Consider the following 24,295-nt stretch of genomic DNA (forward strand, 5'->3'; position numbering starts at 1 on the left):
CTCAATACAAACAAGTGTGCATGGAGGACAGCTATCCCAGGTCACAGCTGGCACAGAAAACAAGGGGAACGGGAACTGCATTACCGATGTTTCCTTCCCGCCTCCGTAGACATACACTGACTGTCCCCTACTATAGCCCTCCCTCATCATACACTGCTGGGGCCTAGCCCTGCTTGCAGAGGGCCCAAAACACCTTAGTTGCATTACTCCACCAGTCCCAGCATGACCCTGCAGTGGCGGCTTTAATAACCTGGCCGCACACCGCAAGTGGTGTAGTCGAAAACTCTTTTATTTTATTTTTCTTTATTTTTCACCCTTTTTATCAGAGTGACCGCCAGGGTCACAGAACCAGGCATCAACCATGACCACAACTGTTCCCCCTTTGCACCACACGTGCGGGACCGAGTACCCCACAGCTCTGGGACATCAAGGAAACAATAGTTGATAACATACTAAATTGAAACAAATCCTTTAAATGCTATGGACTATATGATTGGCTTAGAATAAATGCTCTTTGAATGGTACAGTCATCTCTTGCTCTGTTGATTGTGTGATATGGGAGAAGGACCCCATCACAACCATACATGCATCAAAGGAAATAAAAACTCATTTAATATTAAGAGTCTTGGAGCACTGTGAGATTTGACATCTGGACCTGTCACAAGTCTCTTAATGCTGTGAGACCATTATGACAACTGTCCCCATTGGGGCTCACAATCTAAATTCTTTATTAGGATGTCTTTGGATTGTGGTAGGAAACCAGAGTACCCAGAGGAAACCCACACAAACACAGGGCAAACATACAAACTGATTGCAGATGTTGTCCTTGGTGGGATTTGAACCCAGGACTTCAGCACTAAAGCACTGTAGTGCTAACCACTGAACCACCATGTTGTCTTACTACCAGCTTAAATATGTGGTATCTGTCACTAACAGCACCAGCCATAGAAAAAATACAGTCACTTCTGTTAAACATTTAGATGACCATATCAGTAGTTGGGCATCATGAATTATATGACAGGTCTACTTTAAAACATACAAATTCAAAATAAAAGAAAATATAAGTATATTTTGCATTATATTGTGGTAAAAAAATGGGTCTATCAAGATACAAAATTAATGAACCCATGCTCTGTAATTAATGAGATCTGTAAAGCTAAAAAGATCAAAATGCAAAAATTGAGGGGGATGGGATCACCAGACGCTTATTAGAGAGTTTTATTCAAAACTACACCTGGTCCCACAAAAAGGAGCACTGATATCGTGATAAGTTGATGAAAAAATAAACCTTATCTCTTTTGGAAGAAGGGAAATAGGCTGCAATGACAATGGGTTAAACAAATTAAGGAATATTTATTCAGAAATCAAATACATTCCCCGGCTTTACATCCTTTCCTTTTTTTTAGGAAATATTATCAATGAGTTGTACAAAAATAAATTACACAATAATACATTGATATATTTTACATCTGATAATGGAGCACATCTAGAGGAAGTCTCATCTTCTGGTGAAATTCATGGAGGATACAATGGAATCTTCAAAGGTAATACAGTCCAGAGAAGATACTGCAGCTGTCAATTATATTGATAATCCTGACATAACATTATACAAACACTATTACTATTATTGTGTTAAGCGTCTAGAACTAAATTGGTTTTTGGAATAAAAAAAAACCTTTTGAATGGATAACAATATCCAGCTTTATTTATTTACCACTACTGTAAATGTATATTTCATGGAGGTTTTCTAGCCTATTTTTCTTTCTTAGTACTTTAAATGCATAACATAAAGGGATTTTTTAAGTACTCAGGCAACCCCTTCTCAATAACTATATTCCCACATTTAAAATAAAAAGAGATTAGGTTAACCTCCACTACTGGCAGCATTTATTTAGGATCTCCTCTGGCTCATGTGACATTTTCTCATCTGAGCCCTGCAGCCTATCAGAGGCCACTAATGGGCGACTTCACTCTCATTTTGTTAGGACGAAATTGCCAACTGGGAGGGAAACAGATCTGCTGCTGTTCTATAACTTCTTCTAGATGTCAGTTTCATCCAAAGGAAGAGAGAAGTTAACGGCCAAATAGTGATAAGAAAGCGCTAGCACAATAAGTGAGTACAGGCTGTTTCGTTTTACATGGGGAACATAGCAATTGAGAAAGAGTTGTCCAAATAGTAGACAACAACATTAATATCAAACCATTTTATAAATAATTCATTATTGCTTGGCTTATTATGTCATGTATTAGTCTCATGAATTTCTAGTTTTTTAATTGAATACATACATGTTTTGCTAAACAAAAGACTTGAGTAATATACCTGCTTTGAGGGCTTTTTGACCTTACAGTCAATTGTTGTCAATCTCGTAATAGCTGAGCTTCAGTTGTTACAGCAAGGGATGATCTCCACACCCCCCTTCGATATTCTCTCTGGTTTAATTGCATCAAAATTCAAAGTTTAAAAATTGCAAAATTTTGGATATTTTTATAAATTAACGCCAAAATTATCGTCCTAAATTTACCACTATCATGAGCTACAATATGTCCCATTCTCAGAATCACTAGGATCTGTTGGAGCGTTTCAGAGTAGTTACCTCATGAAGTGAAACTGGTTAGAAGTAAAAAAAATTGGCTTGTTTAGGAAAGGGAAAACAGGCTCGGGAGTGAAGGGGTTACATTTCTGAAAACAATTTTTTTTTACTGTCTTTAAAGGAGGAAAAGCAACTAACTGGGAAGGAGGGATACGTGTACCTGGACTTCTATGTTGGCCTGGAGTTATAGAACCTGGAACAGTTATTAATGAACCAACAAGTAACATGGACATATTCCCAACAGTTGTAAAGCTGAGTGGTGCAGATATTCCACAGGACAGGTAATTATGGCTGATATTGTAATATTTATAGATAATTCATGTAACTTAATTTGTCCTTTCGGCCACTTTCACATGTCAGTGAAAAAACATACGTTATTCACTGACATGATAAAGGTACGTATGTCTCTCGTGTGCCGTGATTTTGGCACACGTGTGTTCTCCCTGTGCTATCCATGATAATACACGGATATCAAGCACTTATTCTCACCTGTCCACATCGCTGCTGTCTGTGGTGCTGAAATCTCCTGCGATACTGTGTCTGGCCGCTGCTATTTCCTCACTGCAGCTACTTTTGGGCCAGCTGTGCAGTACATATTCATGAGCATAATTAGCCGGCCTGGAAGCAGGAGATAGCAGCAGCTGAAGACAGCATCACTGGAGACGGGTGAGTTTAATTAGCTTTTTATTTTAAATGCATGTGATTTTTCTGGTAAATGTTTCACGGATCACACCACTCTGTGTTCTGTGGGACATCAGTAATGCCAGAAAAAAACAGACTTGTCTCCATGCGGAACACACAGACACCCGCGTGTGCCACACGGAAACACTTCAGTGAGAAGTCACTGATGTGTGCGCAGACCCATTGATTTTAACGGGTCTACGTATGTCCAAGATTCTGATACATATAAAAACTGCAACATACTTACCAGAATCACTGACATGTGAAGAAGGAGGCCTTATTCTGACTCTTGTGTTATAAATAGTCTAGCAATTTCTATTGCTTGGGCGCTCATCTCGAGTAATGAGCATAGTGAAAGTCAATGAGAAAGTCAAGCAATTTCCCAGCAGATGCCCCGGATGGTCTGAGGGTGGCCAGGAAATCACTGAAATGGATGCAAACAATGCTACCATGGGAACAGCATGGGAAAGATAACTGGGCTCATCTCTGACTTCCAAGTTGCAGCTGAACAGAATATTGACAGAGTAGTATGACACTTTATTGGACTGGCAAGAAAACGTACAAGAACTGATGAAAAAATAGATTTTAACAGACAAAATGGAAACATTCTTTCATGTAAAATGACATGTTTCTAAGGCAAATCTAACTAGAGAGAAAAACTGCTCCACCCCTTTGGCTATATTCACACTAAAGGGTGCTTTACATGCTGCGACATCGCTAGCGATTGCTAGGGATGTCGAGCGCGATAGCACCCGCCCCCGTTGTTCGTGCGACATTTGGTGCTCGCTGCCGTAGCGAACATTATCACTACGGCAGCGTCACACGCACATACCTTGTCAGCGACGTTGCTGTGACCGCCGAACAATCCCTTCCTCAAGGCGTCATAGCGACGTCACTGCGGCATCACTAAGCGGCCGGCCAATAGAAGCGGAGGGGTGGAGATGAGTGGGATGTAAAATCCTGCCCACCTCCTTCCTTCTGCATTGCCAGTGGACGCAGGTAAGGAGATGTTTGTCGTTCCTGCGGTGTCACACATAGCGATGTGTGATGTCGCAGGAACGATGAACAACATCGTACCTGCCGCAGCAATGACATTAATGAAAGGAGCGACGTGTCAACGATCAATGACCCTGACGATATATCGTTAGCGATGTCGCAGCATGTAAAGTACCCTTTAGAGTATGTGCGCACATTGTTTATTTGGTTGCAGAGACTTCTGCATCATTTCTTCATCTCTTAGTAGAAAAACAACAGAGCAGAAACACATTTTTTATGCTTTAAATAGTGAAAAATGCAGGCAGAAATGCTGAAAGAATTGACATGCTGCAGGTTATTTTCTGCACTAAACCTCCAAGGAAAAAACTCAACATAAGGATTTTTTTGCAGTTTTCTGACCAAACTGCATTAAAAAACGCATCAAAAAACGAGATACAAATGCACTGTATGCACACAGCTTTAGCGTTCTTGCAAAAACGCAGCAGTTTCACATTTTAGTCAGGCAAAATAAGAAATGTGCATTAGCTTTATAAAATCTCAACTAGAGATGAGCAAACCCAAGCTTCGATGTTCAATGACACAGACTTTACAAAACAACGAAAGTTCAAATTCAGAGTTTGATTGCTTTATGAACACCACTCGTGCAAGCATCATTGTGCTCAGCTACGCTCGGTTCTTAGCCCAGGGGTAACAATAGCATGATTGGATGTAGTGTGCACCCTCCCAAAAAATGGAAAAACTCTCTCCACCCACTCCCAGAAGTGCTCTTTTTATGGCTGGCTGCATGAGGATGGAGACCCAAACTGCCCAATTAGTGATTTCCATTGGAGTTCTGGTAAGTCCGGGTCCCAAACCTAAATGAATTTAGTCTTCGGCTACACCAACTAAACCAAACTTCCACAGGTCCGCTCATCTCTAATCTCAACCCTTTTGCTGGGATTGTAAAACCATGTTTTAATTTGAATAAAACTCATCTAAAAACACTGCCAAAAAAAGCTGTAAAAATGCAACATTTAAACATAGTCTTTAGAGCTGCCCCACTGCTCGCCGTTCTTCCCCGTTGCGTTTGACTACATTAGATAGCATAGTATAGGGCAGGGATGTTAAACTCAAATGCACATAACGCAAAAATAAAGCAATTGAACAAAGTCGCAAGCCAACCTAGTCACCGGCCCCACATAGTCCTTGAAACAAAATAATGGGCCCCACATAGCCATCCAAAAAGAATAATGTGCCCCACATAGCCTTCCAAACAGAAATATGTGTTTCTGGATGGGCTACTTGATTCCCTTTCTTTGGCAACTGCACCTCGGTACAATTTGTAGATGTGGCCCAGAAAGAGCATGCACTACATTGGATGGCAAGTACTGCATCAAGTTGCCTCTCTTCCTCTTCCTCCACCTCAACATCATACACAGTACAGTTCTCAGAGGTGGCACCCCACTTACTCTTGTTTTCTCCTGTGTCACAGCTCTCCAACTGCCAAACTGACTTTGGGTGAGTCTGCAGAGCTGTTCACACATTCCATTCCATGGGCATCAGAGCTCTGCTGCAAAAATTCACAGACTCAAGAGGAGGAAAGCATCTGCACCGATGCTCAAAATCTTGTCAGTTTGATCTGGAGCCGGATAAAGTAGGGTCTGATCAAAATCCATACCCTTGTCAGCAGACATTAACCTCCAGAGGTGGAGGATATCATGATGAGACTCAGATACCCTAGCCACATGCGTACTGTACTGGACTGTCAGGACATGAAGAAGAGGAGGGTGACTCTCAGGATGAGGAGTGGGACAACAAATAGAATGATAATGAGGTTCTAGATCCCACTTGGTGTGAACCAAGAGGCATGGAGCTGAGTAGTTCAGCATTGGATGTGGAGGAGATGGAAGATGAGGAGTTTACATTGTGGCTTCCCACACAGACATGGAGTGATGCAACCACAACAAGCACTTCACCCTCAGCCATAACTCTGCATTTGCAGGTCTGCAGTTTGCATGAATGACAAGGTTTGCCTAGTCTGGGCATTGGTCAACATTGGTTAACTTTGTAAAAAAACGACTCCGTAGAGGCAGAAAATCCAAAATTTGACTACTAGATGCATGCAACATGCGTTATTCTGGGAATCTTACTGCGCTAAAATGTTGGACCCGCCACCACTGGCCATCCCATGAACTGCTTCTGCTGCTTCTTACTATTCCATCACCATGGCAAGTGTTCTCACACAGGTCTCTGGCCACAGAACCTCACTTCTTATCCAGCTACAGTTTGAGTGAGTAAGAACCCATCAGTTGTATGGAAGTGGACATGCCTGCTGGTTTTGACCAATCTTACACCAAGCACACCACATATTTCTCAATCCAACATAACATCTCTGCCTTCACCTCCCTCATAGTCCACCAGTTTGTTGTGTACAACCTACTCTACCCTTTCTCAGCTGCTCTGCCCCCCAAAGAGTAGAATTCCACCATATATAGGGTATCAGTGTACTCAGGAGAAATTGTGCAACAAATTTTATTTTCCACTTTCTCCTGTGAACCTTAAAAAATACAAAATTTGAGGCTAAAGCAATATTTTTCTGGGGAAAAATAGCATTTATTTTTTTTTCCTTCCACATTCCTTTAATTCTTGTGAAGCACCTAAAGGGTTAATAAATAGGGTTTTCAGCACTTTGAGGGTGCAGTTTTTAAAATGATGTCACTTTTGTATATTTTCTGTCACATAGGCCTCTCAAAGTCACTTCAAATGTGAGGTGGTCGGTAAACAAAAATTGTTTTGTAAATTTTGTTGTAAAAATGAGAAATTCCTGATAATCCTAACAAAAAACATTTGTTACATAACTCTTTGGTTTAAAGTCATAAAAATTAAAAGTTTGAAAATTGCAAAGTTTACAAAATTTTCACCAAAATTCTGATATTTTCCCAAATAAACGTAATAAAATTCATCCTAAATTTACCACAAACATGAAACACAATGTGTTAAAAAAATCGTCTCAGAATCACTTAGATCCATTGAAGCATTCCAGAGTTAATACCACATATATTTACACTGGTCAGATATATAAAATTATGCCTCATCGGGAAAGTAAAAACAGGCTTCAGCGATAGGGGGTTAATATCTATCTATCTATCTATCTATCTATCTATCTATCTATGTTCAAAAGTTTGGGGTCACCCAGACAATTTTATGTTTTCCATGAAAAATCATACTTTTATTTATCAGTTACGTAATGAGTAGAAAATATAGTCCAGACATTGACTAGGTTAGAAATAAGGATCTTACTTGAAATAATAATTTTCTCCTTAAAACTTTGCTTTCGTCAAAGAATGCTCCCTTTGCAGCAATTCCAGTTTTGCAGACCTTTCGCATTCTAGCTGTTAATTTGCTGAGTTAATCTCTTAACTTTCACCCCATGCTTCCAGAAGCCCCTCCCACAAGTTCGATTGGCTTAATGGGCACTTTTTGCGTACCATATGGTCATGCTGCTCCCACAACAGCTCAATAGGGTTGAGATCGGGTGACTGGGCTGGCCACTCCATTACAGATAGAATACCAGTTGCCTGCTTCTTCCCTAAATAGTTGATGCATAATTTGGAGGTGTGCTTTGGGTCATTGTCCTGTTGTAGGATGAAATTGGCTCCAATCAAGTACTGTCCACAGGGTATGCCATGGTGTTGCAAAATGGAGTGATAGCCTTCCTTATTCAAAATCCCTTTTACATTGTACAAATCTCCCACTTTACCAGCACCAAAGCAACCCCAGACCATCATATTACCGCCACCATGCTTAACAGATGGCGTCAGGCACTCTTCCAGCATCTTTTAAGTCATTCTGTGTCTCACAAATGTTCTTCTGCGTGATCCAAACACTTCAAACTTCGATTGGTCTGTCCATAACACTTTTTTTCCAATCTTCCTCTGTCCAACATCTGTGTTCTTTTGCCCAGGTTAATCTTTTCCTTTTATTAGTCAGTCTCAAATATGGCTTTTTCTTTGCCACTCTGCCCTGAAGGCCAGCATCCCGGAGTCGCCTCTTCACTGTTGACGGTGACACTGGCATTTTGTGGGTACTATTTAAAGAAGCTGCCAGTTGAGGACCTGTGAGGCATCAATTTCTCAAACTAGAAATTGTAATGTACTTGTCTTGTTGCTCAGATGTGCAGCGGGGCCTCCCACTTCTCTTTCTACTCTTGTTAGAGCCTGTGTGTGCTCTCCTCTGAAGGGAGTAGTAAACACCGTTGTATGAAATCTTTAGTTTCTTGGCAATTTCTCGCATGGCATATCCTTTATTTCTAAGAACAAGAATAGACTGTCGAGTTTCACATGAAAGTTCTCTTTTTCTGGACATTTTGAGAGTTTAATGCAACCAACAAATGTAAAGCCTGCTTTACATGTTACGATTCTGCATACGATATCATATGCGATCGTAACTACCTCCATCGTATGTGCGGCACTTTCAATTTGTTGAATGTGCTGCACATACGAGTAACCCCCCGTCACACGTACTTACCCGTCCATACGACCTCGATGTGGGCGGCGAACGTCCACTTCCTGGAGTGGGAGGGACGTTTGGCGTCACAGCTGACCAATAGAAGCGGAGGGGCGGAGCTGAGCGGGATGTAAACATCCCGCCCACCTCCTTCCTTCCGCATTGCTGGCTGGGAGCCGCAGGACGCAGGTAAGATCTGTTCATCATTCCCGGGGTGTCACACACTGCGATGTGTGCTACCCTGGGTACGATAAACAACCTAATGTTCAATTCATGAGAAATGAACGACGTGCGTGCGATGAACGTTTTACCGTTCAATCGCAATCCCACGTAGCTGTTACACACTGCAATGTACGTTACGATGCCGGATGTGCGTCACTTACGACGTGACCCCGCTGACACATTGTAAGATATATAGCGTGTAAAGCGGACTTAATGCTCCAGATTCTTGACTAGCTCAAAGCAAGGTCAGTTTTATAGCTTCTCTAATCATCAAAACTGTTTTCAGCTGTGTTGACATACTTGCACAAGGGTTTACAAGGGCTTTCTAAACATATATTAGCCTTTTAACACAGTTAACAAACACAGTGTACCATTAGAACACTGGAGTGGTGGTTGTTGGAAATGGGCCTCTTTATACCTATGTAGATATGCATTAAAAACCAGACGTTTGCAGCTAGAATAGTCATTTACCACATCAACAATGTATAGAGTGTATTTCTGTTTAATTTAGTCTAGGTTAATTGAAAAAAATGTGCTTTTTTCTTCAAAAATAAGGAAATATCTGTGACCCTAAACTTTTGAACTGTAGTGTATATATATATATACTACAGCTCAAACGTTTATGTGTATATATATGTACACATATATATCCAATTTAAGCTATTTATAATATTTCAATATTATACCTTGCGTAAATTAGTTTTTTTAGACATTTATTATTTCCTAGATCCATACATAACTCGTCCATGTATAACATCCAAACAATAAAAACTGTATATTTGTTTATGTAAGAAAAAAAATCACAAGTAAATTGAAAGCCATGTATTAACTCAGCCTGGCAAAGAAAATTAAGATCTTTCTAGTGATAAGAAACGCTGGGAGGTGATTTATTTAGTCTATTGTTCCATATAAAGATCATTCTATTAAGTATCTAATTAAAATGTGTATAATTATATCGTGCATTACAGAAATTTTAATCTGAAAGTATGCACTGTAAAAAGCATGGCATGCGCGAAACACCAGTGAGGCGACTTGTCTGACTTTTTATCACTTAGGATCTGTACAAATGCATTTTCAGAAAACATTGCTCGATAGCACTATATTTTCAGACGTGAAGCTTCATTTAAATTGCAGAACATTTGCAACAAAGGTATAAATCAATTACTTATTTAAAAGTTGTTTAAGTGTAAGAGCAACTTTTGTAACTTTCTAATCTATGTCTTCCTCTCAGCCAAGTGGTAAAAGAAAGCCAAGCACTTTAAAACTTGACCTGCTTTACCCTCCCAATTTAAAGTTAAGTTAATTTGTAGTTGAATTAGTTCATCAAAGTGCATTAGAGCATTTTCTTAGCATTCTAAATGTTAAGTTGCTATCAACAGCAGGGTCACTTTTAATTTTGTGCAGGAGGATTGGAGCACCATCTGACAGACAGTTACTTCTGCCCAAGTGCGATGAAGAGGCACTCCAAAGTTTATGATTTATTGAATGCTTTTAGGAAAGTCGATGCAAAGGAACAGCACTAAGCACATTATTTAGAATATTTTTTAAAGAAATGCTGCTGGAAATTTCCAGACAAATTTAAAGGCAAATATTTTTTTTTTTTCATTTAAAATTTGATTAAATGTTTTAATTTTTTCAGCCCTTTATTATTTTTTATTTTTTTTTTGCTTTAAAATTTGCGCTATACACTGTGTTTGTATTTCATAATCATTTATGCCATACAATTATTGTGATATTAAATGCATTATATGGACATTAGTATTGGCGAAAAACATCTTAATCATTAAATTCAGGTTTTCGTTCAGTTCTGTTGCTGCTGGTATATAAAATCAAGCCCTTAGCCATGTAGACTTCTTTTACAAACATGTTGGAAAGATTAGGTCATTCTAAAGAGCTCAGTGAATTTTAATGTGTAGTACGATGCTTCAGTTATAACAAGTCAGATAATTGAGATTACTCCCCTGTCACTAAATATGCCATGATCAAATGTGAGTGGTATTACTGAAAAGTGGAAATGCTTACAAACCAAAGCAATCCAACCATGAAATGACAGTCCACATAAAGTTACACAGTGGAGTCAACGAAAGTAGCGGTACATAATACATACAGTGAAAGTTGCCAATGCTTTACTGAATCAAACCTCTTTTGTCATTAACATCAGCATAAAAATGTGTTCTAGAGCTTCCATTGCCAAGTATCTGCATGCAATTCTTACATTTCCTAGGACAATGCCATGTGTTAGATGGAGTAAATTAAAGCATGCCGCCAATGTAATTTAAAGCCCCCTTCACAAATCAGTGATTTTGGTACGTATGCTGTAGTTTTTATACGTATCAGAATCATGGACATACACAGACCCATTAAAATCAAGGGGTTGGCACACACATCAGTGATTTTTCATTGACCGTGTTTCCGTGCAGCGCACATGTGTACCGTCCCCGTGGAAGCAGCCGAGCTGCTCAGATCCGGGTTCACTGTGGCTCGAGGGTCTCTGGACCCAGGGGTCGTGTGGCCACTCGAATGAAAAGGGGGGTATTTACAGGGGAGTTATAGTTTGTGACGCCACCCGTGGTGTGTGAGTATCACCACTGCTGTTGGGAGTGCCCGGGGATGATGGAATGGGGCAGCAAGGTGTTGGAACCCTCCACGGGTAGGGGATGCCCCGGGACTCAGTGAAAGGAGGGAAGTGCCGTGGAGATTTTTGGGTCACTCTCATACTCACTCAGTTCATAAGCAGACACCAAAAACCGGGCAAACCAAGTCTCTGGGTACCGCTGCCACTGAGGGGAGCTTGTTTGGGTCCCATCCCCAATGGTGCTGCCTGGTGACCTGCCTCCTGGCACTTAGTTTAGATTTCAACTTGATGGCCCGGTAGCTTGGAACTAGCCGGTCCCCACTCCCTACTATAAGGGAGCTTGCTCTCAGGGCTCACGTTTGGGATTTTCTGGACCGTTTTTGGTTGGAAAGTCCTATCCCCCTCGTTGCGCTAATGCCCCGATTCTGGAGTGGGTGGGAACGGATCGTGAAGACTCCATTCTCCTCAGGTGTATTGTCGGGTTGTCTGAAGCTACTCCCCGACCTAGGGTCCGTGTACCCCGTCGTGCCTTCGGTCCCGGACCGGTGATAGGGCCAGGCTGCCGGCTGTCCTCCTTGACGGGTCTGAGCACCTTGCCACGATCCCCTGCGACCGGGGGTCCGACTTCTCTAGGCCTAGACCACCGTCTGCAACTTAGGCAGTTCCTTCGGGAGACCCACTCTCGACTTCCTCCTTCACCCACTCACTGACTCAACTCAACCCAACTCAACTGACTACACTTCCTCACCTCCCCTCCCTGACCCCCCAGGTGGGCGACTCTATTCCTCTCAATCCATCCACTGGTGTGTCAGGTGGGTGGGGTGCAGGGTGTCTCTAGGATTTTGAATCGCTGATGGAGGCAACACCACTTAAGTAGGGATCCAGAACCAAAAGGGAGGCAGAATACTGCACGGAAAGGCAGCTTGTGCAGTACCCTGTGACAACCTGATAGTCCAGGGGCATCACACATGCGTGTCTGTGTGTTCCGCACAGAGACAAGTCCGTTTTTCTCTGGCATCACTGATGTCCCGTGGACCACACAGTGGTGTGATTAATATCATACATGCCAGAGAAAACGTGTCTAAAAAAATGATTTTCTATACTCACCTTCTCCAGTGATGCTGTCTTTGCCTCCGCTCTCTGTTGCTTCCAGGTCGGCTAATTATGCTCATGAATATGCACTGCACCACTACCTGGAAGTAACAGCAGCAGTGAGAGACAGCGTGGGACACAGCAACGAGGGAGATATCAGCACCAGGGAAAGCAGGAGCGTGGACAGGTGAGTAGATCTTCGTGTACTATGCGAATAGCACATGGAGAACACATGTGTGCCCAAGGAGGGCCGTATGTGTCTTAAAACGTCAGTAAAAAACGTGTGTTTTTGACTGATGTGCGAAGAAGGCCTGAGGCAGAGTAAATATGATGTGAAAGGTCACACTTTTATATCTTCCAGTCTGATGGATGAGTCTGAGATTGACAAATACAAGAACGATACCTGCCTAACTTCAAGAAGGCTCTTTTCTGTATCAGTGTGCAAGGGTAGTCAATGGTTGCATGAGTTGTGGTGTGGAAGATCTGGACTGATCCCGCATGAAGCCCTGAGCTCAACCCCATTGATTAATTTTTGAAAGCGCTAAAAATCAGCTACTGAACCAGACCCCATGGTTCAACATCAGTGTTTTACTTTACAAATTTATATTTTAGATGAATAAGCAAACATACACACTCCAAAATCTTGAAGAAATCTTTCAAGAATGGTAGCTGCAAAGCGGCATCATATCCATATTAATTACTATGGTTTTAAAAGGGGATGTTATAAAAGCTTCTGTAGATATAATTCAGGTGTTTCAATACATTTGTCAATATAATGTTTGTGCAGGCTTTTTAATTTTTTTTTGCATAAAAATACCACACTAAATAGGAAAAAGAATTTGCTGCTCTATTTCAAGCCAGATGTAATGTAGATGCTTTTTTTGGGTCTAGACAAGTCATAATTTCTAACAAAACTATTTAAAACATCTGAAAAAATCTGTACACTTAAATTATTAACTTTAATTTTAATTATATAAGCTATAAAATATATTATAACAATATTAAGCCTGCTTTACATGTTACGATTTCGCATACGATATTGTATGCGATCGTAACCGCCCCATCGTATGTGCGGCACGTTCAATTTTGTTGAATGTGCCGCACAAACGATTAACCCCTGTCACACGTACTTACCCGTCCATACGACCTCGATGTGGGCGGCGAACGTCCACTTCCTGGAGTGGGAGGGACGTTCGGCGTCACATCGATGTCACGCGGCAGCTGGCCAATAGAAGCGGAGGGGCAGAGATGAGCGGGACGTAAACATCCCGCCCGCCTCCTTCCTTCCGCATTGCCGGCTGGAGCCGCGGGAGGCAGGTAATATCTGTTCAATGTTCCCGGGGTGTCACACACTGCGATGTGTGCTTCCTCGGGAACATTGAACAACCCGACATGCAATTCGTCAGGATTCAACGACGTGCGTGCGATGAACGTTTTACTGTTCATTCGCAATCGCATGTAGCTGTTACACACTACAATGTACCTTACAATGCCGGATGTGCGTCACTTACGACGTGACCCTGCCGACACATCGTAAGATATATTGTAGTGTGTAAAGCGGGCTTAAAGCTGGCTTTACATGCTGCAATGTATCTTACGATGCGTCAGCGGGGTCACGTCGTAAGTGACGCACATCCGGCATTGAAAGGTACATTGCAGTATGGGACAGGTAAGTGCGATTGCGATTGAACGGTAAAACATTCATCGCACGCACGTCGTTCATTCCTCATGGATTGAACGTCAGATTGTTAATCGTACCCGGGGTAGCACACATCGCAGTGTGTGACACCCCGGGAATGATGAACAGATCTTACCTGCGTCCTGCGGCTCCTGGCCGGTAATGCGGAAGGAAACAGGTGGGCGGGATGTTTACTTCCCGCTCAGCTCTGCCCCTCCGCATCTATTGGTCGGCTGCCGCTTGACGACGATGTGATGCCGAACGTTCCTCCCACTCCAGGAAGTGAACGTTCGCCGCCCACATCGAGGTCGTATGGAAGGTAAGTATGTGTGACGGGGGTTAATCGTCTGTGCGGCATGTTCAACAAATTGAACGTGCCGCACATACGATGGGGACGTTGCAATTCGCATACGATATCGTATGCGAAATTGCAACGTGTAAAGCTGGCTTAAGAACAAGAATCTTTCAATAACTTGCATGAATAAAAAACAGCAATTCACATGCTCAAGGGGCTGATTTTTTTCCACATGATTATTTTAACATGGCAAAAAGCAGCATGTCAATCCTCTATCAGGTATTTATGCATGGAAAAACACTCCAAATAGTAGTGGTAACTACAGTAAATCAATGAAAGTCAAAAAAATGTCAAAAAACATTCCAAAATGCAACTAATTTTGTTAAAAAAAAACCTATCGGGCAGAGGCTTGGCTAGCAGGTCAGCTCGGGTGTCATGTGTGTGTGTGGTGGTGGGGGGGTCAAATATACAAAATATCTAAGTGGACCCCTAGTCAGTAACCCTTGGTGCAACTATGGTGGTGCACCCTAATGACCATGCTGTTACTGAAAATAACTCTCTACACAAAAAACACTAATATTTTTGCTATGCAGTGACCGTATAGTGATAGATACTAGTCCTGCAGGACATGTCAGAGATTACAGTACAGATATACATAAGGACTTACAGCTACATTCTTTTTTTATTGAGTTGTTCATTTTTCCCATCTTTTCCTTTTGGCTCAGACCGACAGGACAATTTCTTCCAGCAACAAGTCATCTACTGAAATTACAAGAAACACACATTTGACTTCTCACATATCCCGCACCATCCCATCTGTATTTTAATACATTGCTATTTATCAACATTTTAGGCTTTTACAGTTATGATTAAGAATGTTTTACGTAGCTTGATCCTCCATTCCCTTCCCCCTCCTCTCCTCCCTTATTAAAGTTCTTCCCATTTCCCTTCCCTCCTTCCATTCCCACCCACTTCCCTTCAAGAATTTGATATTGGAAAAATGTATTTTAACTGATAATTCCTTTTCTTTCCTGTATTATCCTGCCCCTTTAAAATTAATAAAAATTTCTGGAACACAAATCTACACAAGTACTCAACCCAATGATGAGCCACTACTGCCGTATGTTTCCCCTTTACTGCTTCTGTTGATTGGCGCAAAAATAAAGCGCTTCTTACTTCCTCACATAGTAATGCCCACCACTGCGCTCTTTACATAGTAATAATACCTCTTTTGTGCCCTCTAGATGGTAAAATTTCCATTGCCCCCTAGAATATTTTAATGATCTATGCAAATGCATAGAAAATAGTGTCCACATGTTGCACTTAGAAAGTAATAACGTCCCGCTGCACCTTTGACACTCACAATACCCTTAAGGCTACTTTACACACTGCGATATCGGTCCCGATATCGCTAGTGTGCGTACCCGCCCCCATCTGTTGCGCGACATGGGCATATCGCTGCCCGTGCCGCACAACATCGCCCAGAGCCGTCACACATACTTACCTGTCCGGCGACGTCGCTGTGACCGGCGAACCGCCTCCTTTCTAAGGGGGCGGTCCGTGCGGCGTCACAGCGACGTCACTGAACCGCCGCCCAATCGCAGCGGAGGGGCGGAGATGAGCGGGACGTAACATCCCGCCCACCTCCTTCCTTCCGCATAGCGGCCGGGAGGCAGGTAGGGAGACGTTCCTCGCTCCTGCGGCGTCACACGCAGCGATGTGTGATGCCGCAGGAACGAGGAACAACCTCGTTACTGCTGAAGTAACGATTTTTGGGAATTAGGACCCGTGTAGCCGATTAGCGATAAATCACGCTTTTGCGACGATTTTACATCGCTGAACGCTGTTACACAAAGCTATATCGCTAACGATTGCGGAAGTGCGTCACCAAAACCGTGACCCCAACGACAAAATTCAGGCAATATCGCAGTGTGTAAAGCCCGCTTTAGTGTAGCATTGCTATGTATAGTACAAGCGAACAGATGATCGCAACTTCATGTCCACTAAGGGGACTAATAAATTCAGTAATAAGTGAGAAAAAGGTTTAGGTAGTGTTTCTGCTGGAAAATGGAAAATATTTTATAGTGTCACTGTACCTGCTGGTGCAACATTAAACCAACAGTCCTTTTCAGCATTAATTCTATAATAACACCACTCTTAGGGGGGCTTTACACGTTGCGACATCGCTACCGATATATTGTCACGTCGTTAGTGACGCACATCTGGCGCCAGTAGCTACATCGCAACGTGTAAATCCTAGTTGTGACGATGAACGAGCACAGAAGCGTACAATATCGCTGATCTGTATAACGTCGTTCATTTCAAAAATGTCGGTTCAACCACAGGTACGATGTTGTTTGTCATTCCTGCAGCTCCACACATCACTGTGTGTAAACCCGCAGGAGCGACAAACATCTCCTTACCTGCGTCCCGACGGCAATGCGGAAGGGAGAAGGTGGGCGGGATGTTATGTCCCGCTCATCTCTGCCCCTCCGCTTCTATTGGCCGGCCGATTAGTGACGTTACGGTGACGTCGCTCTGACACCGAACGCACCTCCCCCTTGAAAGAGGGATTGTTCGGCAGTCACAGCGACATCGCCGAGCAGGTATGTGCGTGTGAAGCTGCCGTAGCGATAATGTTTGCTACGGCAGCAATCACCACATATTGCATGTGCCACGGGGGCGGGTGCTATCGCGCTGGACATCACTAGCAATTGCTAGCGATGTCGCAATGTGTAAAGCCCGCCTTAGCTGCATTTAGTGTAGGGTGCGTTTCATGAGAAGGGACAGTGTATTCGAGGCATGTAGGCAGGAATTCTCTTCTTACAGATCTTGCTTGTGCTACTTAAAAAAATCTATTTTATTCTCTAATAATACTACTCTTAGCTGCATTTAGTTTTCGATAAGCTGCTGGAGAAGAGATATTGTATTAGAGGCATGTAGACTGAGATTTTAGCCTTGCAGCTTGTGCTGCTATGTAAAAATTCTATTCTATTCATTAATTATACTGTTCTTAGCTGCATTTAGGGTAGTAAAAACTGCTGGAGAAGGATAGTGTATTGGAGGCATGTAGGCAGGTATTCTAGCTTCAGAGACCTTGCTGCTGCAGCCTAAAACCAAAGTCATTTTCAGGCCCACATCACTTCTATTCCCTAATAATAATGTTACTAGCTGCGTTTAGTTTAGGGATAACTGCTAGAGGAGTTATACTTTTGGATTAAAGCATATAGACAAGGTATATAGCTTTACAGTTCTTCTATAGATTTACTGCTGCTGCAACCTAACTGCATTGGTCAGGGCATGGATAATGCTTTGGGACACATGCTGGTCTAAGGTAGGGACAGCACACTGGGAAATATATTGGCAGCTGAAGACCGAGTATGGCTGCCATCATCAGGTTGTGGAAGATCCTCATAGTCCACAAGCCTAAGCAGCAACATTTCCAGGGCAAGCAGTCAGGATATGCAAGCATGTAGCACCGTGTGTACTTTCAGCATCTCCACCTGGTCCATATTCAAAGCGTCCTTATTAATTGTGAGCAACGAATGTTTGAGTAGACATTTAAGTGGGATGGTTATGCTGCTTTTGGTATCATCGCTGCTTATCATCTCGGTTGATTACTCAGCGTTTTGTCAGTTGAGTGAGGGCCACTTATGGCCCTAAAAAAAATTCTAGAGAGGGCCGCATGATCACAATGTTTATATAGCAGAGGAAGAGAAGTACAAGAAAAATAATAAACTATGAACTGTATACTCTTTTTTTGGTGGAAAGGGGTTCATGGTAATACACTGGAAAAAAAGGAACAACTAACCCTTGCCCTGGGAACGTGCTGTGTGTGGGTGCTATGGGAAACAGTTGTCCACTTTCACATGAAGTTTTGCAAAAACTTTGCCTATTGTCACGGCGGTGTTGGGCTCTGTTCAGAGTACAGATTCTGACACTCCACCCAATGTTTTCTCTAGTGTCTGGGATCAACAAAGACAGACTCGGGCATCGACCTGCTATGTGCTGATTCATAGGCAGGATAGCAAAAGTTAATCTCTGCTTGTCTGCTTGCTGCTTTGATCACATGTTGTGTGGAGGCCTATCACATGTGCTAACCCTTTATTTATGCTGGTTGAATCTTTCCACCCATGCCAGCTATAGTTTGTCTTTGCTGGTCATGTAAGGTGTGGTGTCCCACACTTTCTGGCGAATGTTGTGCTTATTGCTTGGTGTGGCTGTGGAATTTACCCCTGTTGTAAGCAGCCAGACTCTTGGCTGTTGAGACTGGACTGTGCAGAAGACAGGGTGGTGCAGGGAAACAAACTGGAAGCCGACCACCTGTTTGCACTGTTCTAGCTTCAAGAGTGTTGTAATTTTTGGGGAGTGCCGTTCACTGGCCCTAAAGGAATTATGAGTGCGGGCCGATTTCTGGCCATCTTAAAAAAATTTACGGGCCACCTCCTGGCCCTCTAACTTTTATGAGTGAGGGCCGCCTGCTGACTCCCTAAAAATTATGAGTGAGAGCAGCTGCTGGCCCTCTAAAAATTATGGGAAAGTGCCAGCTGTGGGCCCTCAAAAAATTGATTGAAAATTTGTAGTGAGGGTTGCATGATAAGCTTCTTTATATTGTGTAGGAGGATATCCCTGCCTCTGTTGGACCTAGTGTGCGTCTCCCTCATCGCTATTCCTTAGTTGCCAGGTTTGAATTTGATACAAATTGTTCAACCAGAACCTTCTAGTATTTTACTAGTACTCTCCACCTTAAGAAGGAGAGATGAAAAGTTTTCTTTGTAGTATGGGTTGAGAAAGGTGAACAAGTAATCAGTGTTTTTCAAAATGCAAATAACATAAGGGTCACAGAAACAGCTGCAGGACATAAATGAGTGCACACTGGCTGTACATTTACAAGGAGCTCAGGAAAATCTGGCTAGGGTTTCAGAAAGTGCTGACTCACTAAGATAATAATATTTATTCATTTACATAGCACTATTAATTCCATAGCGCTTTACATACATCAGCAACACTGTTTGTAGTGTGGGAGGAAACCCACACAAACACAGGGATAACATACAAACTCCTTGCTGATGGTGTTCTTGGTGGGATTTGAACCCAGGACCCCAGCGCTGCAAGACTGCAATGCTAACCACTGAGCCACCGTGAAGTTGTGCATGTTAGCCAGACCTGGTATATATGTGAGCTTTCCAAGCTTCAAAGCCTTCACCAGATTACTGCTATTATCATACACAACCATACCTGTTTGTAGATCAAGCATCAAGAGTAACAGTTCTGTATGGTCTGTTATATTTTTTAACAATTCTGTGGCACTGTGCTGTTTGTTGCCGAAAGAAATTAGTTTCAATATAGCCTGTTGCTGCTTCTCTGAGGCAGTGCTATAGTGCATATTAGCTTTCATCTAATATGAATGAGGTGCAAGGAGATGACAATTCAGAGATGGTGGAGGAGTTCAACTGGTGTGGGAGGTGGGGGAAACACTAATGGAACTAAAGCTTGCAATCCTTGGCATTGTACCATGTGTGCTGTCCCAAGATCATATTCTGTCCTGGCATCCAAAAGGTTCACCCAGGGTGCCTGCAAATGTAGTGTTCCTGTCCACAAGCACTTGTCCACCTGGTGGTGGTTAAGTGGACCTTCCCAGTAGCTGCATTGGTGATGGCACAGATGCACTATGGGACACATGCTGGTTTAGGACAGGCACGGCTGCCTCTTTGAGGTTACACAAAGCATCAGTGTCAACAAGCCTGGATTTATGGCATATATTCAGCAGCGTAGTAACAGTTCCACATCTACTTTGTTCCAAATCTTCTTCGGCTTTTTTAGCACAAGGACTCTGCAGCAGCTGACTACATGCTTTAATTCTGGTTGTGTGACACACAACTCCATAATGTGAGCACATTCCCTTATTATTCTTATATGTTTTTTGGGTAAAACCCCATTGCGCTTTTTCCCTTCAGCTTTTAACAAGCCTAAATAGCAACCTTTCCAGGATAAGAAGTCTGGAAGTGTGCCCATTTACTGTTTGGGCCTGTGTGTGTCGCCCTGGGCAAGCCAGGGGACACAGATAACAACACACACGCACCCCACATTCCCTGTAGGTACACCAGCTAACCCATAAATCCTTGTTGCCTTCCTCCAGAGGTTGATGATGCACACCAGGGGGTGGGCCAGGCGGTTGGCTCCGCCCACCGAGGAGCTCACAACACTGGAGGCAGGAAGTAACCAGGCAGATAGCTCAGGGACGAGCTTGAGTGAACAGCAGATTAGCCCAGGGAGGGCAAGTGTGAGGAGCTAAGTGGAGGAGTTAAGAAAGTGAAAGTGAAAGTAGTAAAGGAGACAAGCAAGTAAAGTGACAGAAAGCCTGAAGTTGGTCTGTGGCTGTGTGCCCGGACGGAGTCAGCAAGGTCAGCAGACAGCGGTGAAGATCTGAAGTGGGACTGTCTGGAGGTTGCTGGAAGGGCCGCGGAGGCTGTGTGTATCCAGGGCCTGGAGCAGTATACAAAGGGCAGTCAGTACCAGAGCAGGGACTTTCGGATCCCAGCAAGGCTAGGAGTCGCTGTAAATTGCTAAATCCGTTAGTGAAGGGGACGTAGATCTCCCAACAAGCAAGTCCTGATTGAGGGCAAAGGTCCAACCACAACGGGGAAACACCGCCACCGCCAAGGCACCAGTTTCCCAGGGCCGGCGCCTGCGGGCAAAGTGTGGAGCTCCTCCGGCACAGATTGCAGTCGGGGAGCGGGTAACCGGTGGGAATCCACCGCTACCAAACAGACATTTCGAAGGTGCAGGGAAGAGACCGTCACCGCTAACTGCAGGGAACCGCAGCACCGTGAACCGTCCGAGGGACCCGTCCAACCAGCCGTTTGTTTACCGAGAACTGTGTCGTGTTTACTGGCTGAGTGAGTACCTCAGTGCCGCAAGGCACAGCGCTGCCCCTGCGCCCCTGCACCCCACTGGGCCCCGGGATCACCAACCCCTACCCACGGAGGGGTAACACAACACCTGGCTGCTCCCATCACCATCCCCGGGATCCCCATCCAAAGCAGCGGTGGTGCAATCACCACAACCGTGGGTGGCGTCACGAACTATAACCCCAACAAACATCCCCTTTTCACTCACGGGCGAGGAGTGTCGCTCGAGACACCCCGGGATCCGGCCCGCAGCTCGAGCCACCAGGAGCAACTGCCGGACCCGAGCAGAAGGGGTGAGCGCGGTGTGCCGACACCCTCCTCCCCGCCCGCGACAACTTGGCGTCACGAACAGGATCTTACCGCTCTGCCGTCAGGTAGAGGTGCGCCTTGTTACCGCCGGAGGCATCCGGCAGAAAAATTTCAGAAGCAGCCATCTTTGGCGCGAAAAGTTCCCGCTCGAGCGTCTTCTCGAGCAGTAGAGGCGCGAAGGCCAAAACCCCGCCCCGAGAGAGGGGGGGCCAAAAAGAGCTAAGGGGGACGCGATGGCGGCTGGTGGCATGTAGTCGCCGCTATAAAAGCAGGGACGCCAGGACCTTGCCAGAATACCGTTCCTGGAAGCAAACAGTGGAGATACCATGTGGATGCCGTCCCGAAACACCGTGGCCCCCGCTCCGGGAACCGCAGCGTGGGTGGAGATCCGGACCGCGCAGCTCCATCTAAGGCTGCAGGTCAAAATGCAGCTCCTCCTGGAGGAGTGGGAGACCGACATGGCGGACGTTTTGGCGGCCGTGCGGAGACGCGAGGAGGAAGCGGAGGAAGGGAGGGTGAGTGACCCACGCCCCTATGTCCCGGAGGGACCGGTCGCTGCAGCTGAGGGACCCGGTCCAAGCCCTCTCCCCCCGTTGCCTCCTTCGCCACCCGTCTCGGAGGCCGTGACCCCGCCACTAGGCCCGCTGCCACCACAACCGGTAGCGATACCCAGCCTGTCCGCCCCAGCGGACCGACCTGTAGCCGGAGCCCGAAGCAAACCGGAGGCATTGCCATGGAAGGCCCCGAAGATAGTGCCAGAGACAGTCCCCGAGCAGCTTCCCGAGCCGGAGCCGATGACCCGCTCCGAGCCGAAGGCCCAACTGCGGAAAGCCCCTGTGCCCATCCCCCACACCTCGGCTGAGGTGGCGCCGGGTTGTTGCTGCAAGGCAGCGCCCAAGGCCATGACACCGCGGGATACGCTTCCCACCTTCCTGACAGTGGGTAACGTGCTGGATGTCCCGCGGGGCTCAACCCGTGCGCCGGAGCCATACTGGGACAGGGAGCCGACCAAGCTGGGCCTGGAGATCGCGGAGAGGGAGCGATGGAAAGCCGAGCTGGTGGCCCGAGCCATTCGGGAAAAAGAAAACCTGCGGCAAGCGACCTTCCGTGTCCGGGGCCCGTTCTACGAGGGGCAGGTGAGGCGATTTGATATCCGCCGGGGCTACGGATTCATATACGAACCGGGCCTGGAGGCCGAGGTGTTTGTAGCCCGGCGGGATGTGCATGCTCACCTGCCCGAAGAGCATCCTGGCCGCAATCTTCTACCAGGGGACATGGTGCATTACACCCGGCACTGCGGAGAGAGGGGATGGTTTGCCCTGGACGTAAAGCTGAAGGGCAGCCCGGAGAGCAAGGTGAGCTCTGCACCCCCTCCCTCGGATGAAGCAGCAGCAGGACCGGAGTAGGGCAGCGGATGCCCGTTGCACCGTCCCCCGTTGGGACCACCGTTTGTTAAGTTTGAAAGTTTGAAATGATGAAAATGAAAATGACCGAAGTTTACCTGATTGTCTGCTTGATTGAACCGGCTGGAGCTGGCACCGTTGTCCCCGTGGGGACCGTTCAAAGTTTATTGCATGGGAACTATCCATGGACAAGCCCGTGAACTCTGCAGGGCAACCACAAACGTTAAGTGGCATGTAAATATGTTGGGTACCGTTACCGTTTCCGCAATGCCGCCTCCGGAGAGGCAGGTTGGAGGGAGGGCCCTGAGCAGAGCAGGCCAGGCCCCAGCCACCAAAGGAACCGGTGGCCACCCTCTGGAGGGGAAGGACAGATCCCGCTCGGGTAACTTGTGCTGGACTGTGGGTCAAGGGGTGCTGCCTGGGTTTTAGGGGCAGCATCAGGGCCAGGTTGCTTGGGTGGGGGAGAGCGGAAACCGTGACCGTACACCGTTGCAACGTTTAAGAAATTGTGCCTCCCGTCTTGGGAAGAGTTTTTGATTAAAAATGTATATTATTTACCGTTAATAATGTTATACCGTTTTACATTTTCAGAAAACAAAAAGGAAAATAAAACCGGTGTTGGACGGGCAGCCCGAGGACGGTCTGCGTTTTGCTAAGGGGGAATGTGTCGCCCTGGGCAAGCCAGGGGACACAGATAACAACACACACGCACCCCACATTCCCTGTAGGTACACCAGCTAACCCATAAATCCTTGTTGCCTTCCTCCAGAGGTTGATGATGCACACCAGGGGGTGGGCCAGGCGGTTTGCTCCGCCCACCGAGGAGCTCACAACACTGGAGGCAGGAAGTAACCAGGCAGATAGCTCAGGGACGAGCTTGAGTGAACAGCAGAGTAGCCCAGGGAGGGCAAGTGTGAGGAGCTAAGTGGAGGAGTTAAGAAAGTGAAAGTGAAAGTAGTAAAGGAGACAAGCAAGTAAAGTGACAGAAAGCCTGAAGTTGGTCTGTGGCTGTGTGCCCGGACGGAGTCAGCAAGGTCAGCAGACAGCGGTGAAGATC

At 45.1% G+C, this 24,295-nt stretch overlaps 1 protein-coding gene across 1 annotated transcript in view; it reads left to right on the top strand.

The window, feature by feature from the left end:
* STS (steroid sulfatase) overlaps positions 1–24,295 on the top strand; it is a 361,556-nt gene that overhangs the window by 197,440 nt on the left and 139,821 nt on the right. The window contains exons 8-9 of the mRNA XM_075335482.1: positions 1,407–1,544; positions 2,713–2,872. Coding sequence (XP_075191597.1) covers positions 1,407–1,544; positions 2,713–2,872 — 298 coding nt within the window. The remainder of the gene's footprint in view (positions 1–1,406; positions 1,545–2,712; positions 2,873–24,295) is intronic.

Source organism: Anomaloglossus baeobatrachus, chromosome 2 (genome assembly GCF_048569485.1).
Source record: "Anomaloglossus baeobatrachus isolate aAnoBae1 chromosome 2, aAnoBae1.hap1, whole genome shotgun sequence".
Classification (NCBI taxonomy): domain Eukaryota; kingdom Metazoa; phylum Chordata; class Amphibia; order Anura; family Aromobatidae; genus Anomaloglossus; species Anomaloglossus baeobatrachus.